Genomic DNA, 2208 nt, shown 5'->3' with positions numbered 1-2208 from the left:
ATGAGCTATCTTCCATTGAACATACCAGCATCTTGACTGATGACGCTGTGAAGGAACTTGAGGACATGAAGTCTGCACTTGAATCATATAAAGTAGCTGTAGTGGAATACAAATTTGATATTTAGGCTTTCCACCATGTTCTTCTTTTTCCTGAATTCTTTTGTCATTCATTTTTTTTTCATGTAATGAGTTTCCTTTTTTTTCAATAATAAAACGCTTTTCATTTCTTATCTCTTATTTTTTTTTAAAGAGAAAAGAACTCAAATGAAGCATTTTATTTATTTTTTATTTTTTATATTTTTTTTTGGAAAGAGAAAATTCTTTTTCTTCTTCTTTTTTTTTTCTCTTTTTTTTTTGTGACAAGGGTTTGATTTGGAGTGGTGTAACTGAACTTAGAAGTTGCCCTCCAAGCTGCCTACGTATCCCAACAAGGAAATCAAGTCACACGTAGTTCCTACCGTTCACATTTTAATCTCATGCGGGTCAGGAGTATCTATTTGTTTACCACCTTAGACTTGGTGGAGTGTTTCAGTAGTTTAACCACATACTACACTATTGGTGGTTGCCATCCACAGTTTTAGCTCATGCGGGCTAGGAGCATGGCGCGGTTCTGATTACGCATAGTACCTTTTTAGGTACTTGCCGTTGATGGGGCCGACCTTTAACCCGTCTTCAGCAACCAACTTGTATGAGCCATTTGTATACACTTCTCGAACAACATAGGGCCCATCCCACTTAGAAGTAAACTTTCTTTGGCCGCCATGAGTGAGAATGATCGGTCTCCGAACGGCGAGTACTAACTCTCCAATTTGGAAAGAGCGAGGTCGGACGCGCTTATTAAATGCTTTTGAAAGGCGAGCCTGATAGCACTCGATCCGTTGCTGAGCTTCCAATATCTTTTCGTCAAGTGCTTCTAACTCCTCAAGGCGAAAACGAACATTATCTTCTTCACTGAGCCCTTCTTGAATTGCAATTCTTAGCGAAGGTATTTGACACTCAAGCGGAAGAACAGCTTCAACACCGTAAACAAGCGCGTATGGGGTTGCTTGCTGGGAGTTCGAAAAGTAGTTCGGTATGCCCAAAGTGCTTCTCCAATTCGAAGATGTCAATCCCTTCTCAATTTATCCACGATTTTCTTCAACAGATTACATAAGGTCTTGTTGAATGCTTCAGCCAGTCCGTTTGCAGCAGCATAGTACATGGAAGATTTGTATTGTTTGAAATGAAACTTTTCGAAAAGCTTGTTCATTGCTACATTGCAAAAAGGCTTACCATTATCGGTGATAATATAGCGCGGGACTCCGTACCGATAAATGATGTGCAAGCGAATGAAATCCACTACATTTTCCTTTTTGACCTCTCTTAGAGGAACCGCCTCAGCCCACTTTGAAAAGTAATGCGTCGCCGCCAAAATGAAAATGTGTCTGCCAGAAGACTTTGGAAGTGGTCCAACTATATCCAAACCCCAAGCATCGAACGGCCAAGAAGCCACAGTTGGGTGCAATGGTTCAGGGGGTTGATGGATGAAATTGCCATGGAATTGACAAGCTTGGCATCTTCTAGCAAAATCAACGCAGTCCTTCACCATTGTTGGCCAGTAGTATCCCTTTCTTTTAATGCGAAAGTGTAATTTCGGGCCAGACTGGTGAGCACCACATCCCAGAGTGAGCCTCCTCCATTGCTTGTATGGTCTCATCTTCTCCAAGACATCGTAGAAACACCCCATCGAATGATCTTCGGTAAAGCGTCCCTTTGTAGTAAATGAAACGTGGTGCTCGATGACGTATATCAACCCTTTTCTTAGGATCTTCTGGTAACTTCCCATGATTAAGGTAATCAATGATGAGGTGACGCCAATCTTCCTTTTCGATCTCATGGACAAAAATATGGTAAGTACTTTCTTTCTCACCATCATCTTCTTCCTCGAACATTGGAGGTATGACCCAATTTTGACATATTGAAATTTGATTTCGATGAGAAGGTAGAGTAATCATGGACGCCACCCTTGCCAAAGAGTCAGCTTGTTGGTTGAAATTTCTGGGGATATGTTCTATAGTGACATTGCCTAAATATCCCATGAGTCGTCTTGCATACTTATAATATGGGATCAATTCAGGCTTCTTGACATCATAAATACCAAGAAGTTGATTTACCACCAATTTTGAATCACCATAGACTCTAAGATGCAACTGCTTCATGTCTACAGCC

General features: G+C 40.9%; 1 protein-coding gene across 1 annotated transcript; it reads right to left on the bottom strand.

Moving 5' to 3' along the window:
* Positions 1-614: 614 nt before the first annotated feature.
* Positions 615-1588, bottom strand: LOC140005135 (uncharacterized). The gene is made up of 2 exons (XM_072045487.1): positions 1358-1588; positions 615-1112 (listed from the first exon to the last, which is right to left on the bottom strand). The coding sequence occupies exons 1-2, from the start codon at positions 1586-1588 to the stop codon at positions 615-617; spliced, it is 729 nt and encodes a 242-aa protein (XP_071901588.1).
* Positions 1589-2208: the final 620 nt, after the last annotated feature.

Source organism: Coffea arabica, chromosome 1c (assembly GCF_036785885.1).
Source record: "Coffea arabica cultivar ET-39 chromosome 1c, Coffea Arabica ET-39 HiFi, whole genome shotgun sequence".
NCBI lineage: Eukaryota > Viridiplantae > Streptophyta > Magnoliopsida > Gentianales > Rubiaceae > Coffea > Coffea arabica.
The sequence above is the reverse complement of the archived record's forward strand: the minus strand, read 5'-3'. Positions and strand labels throughout refer to the sequence as shown.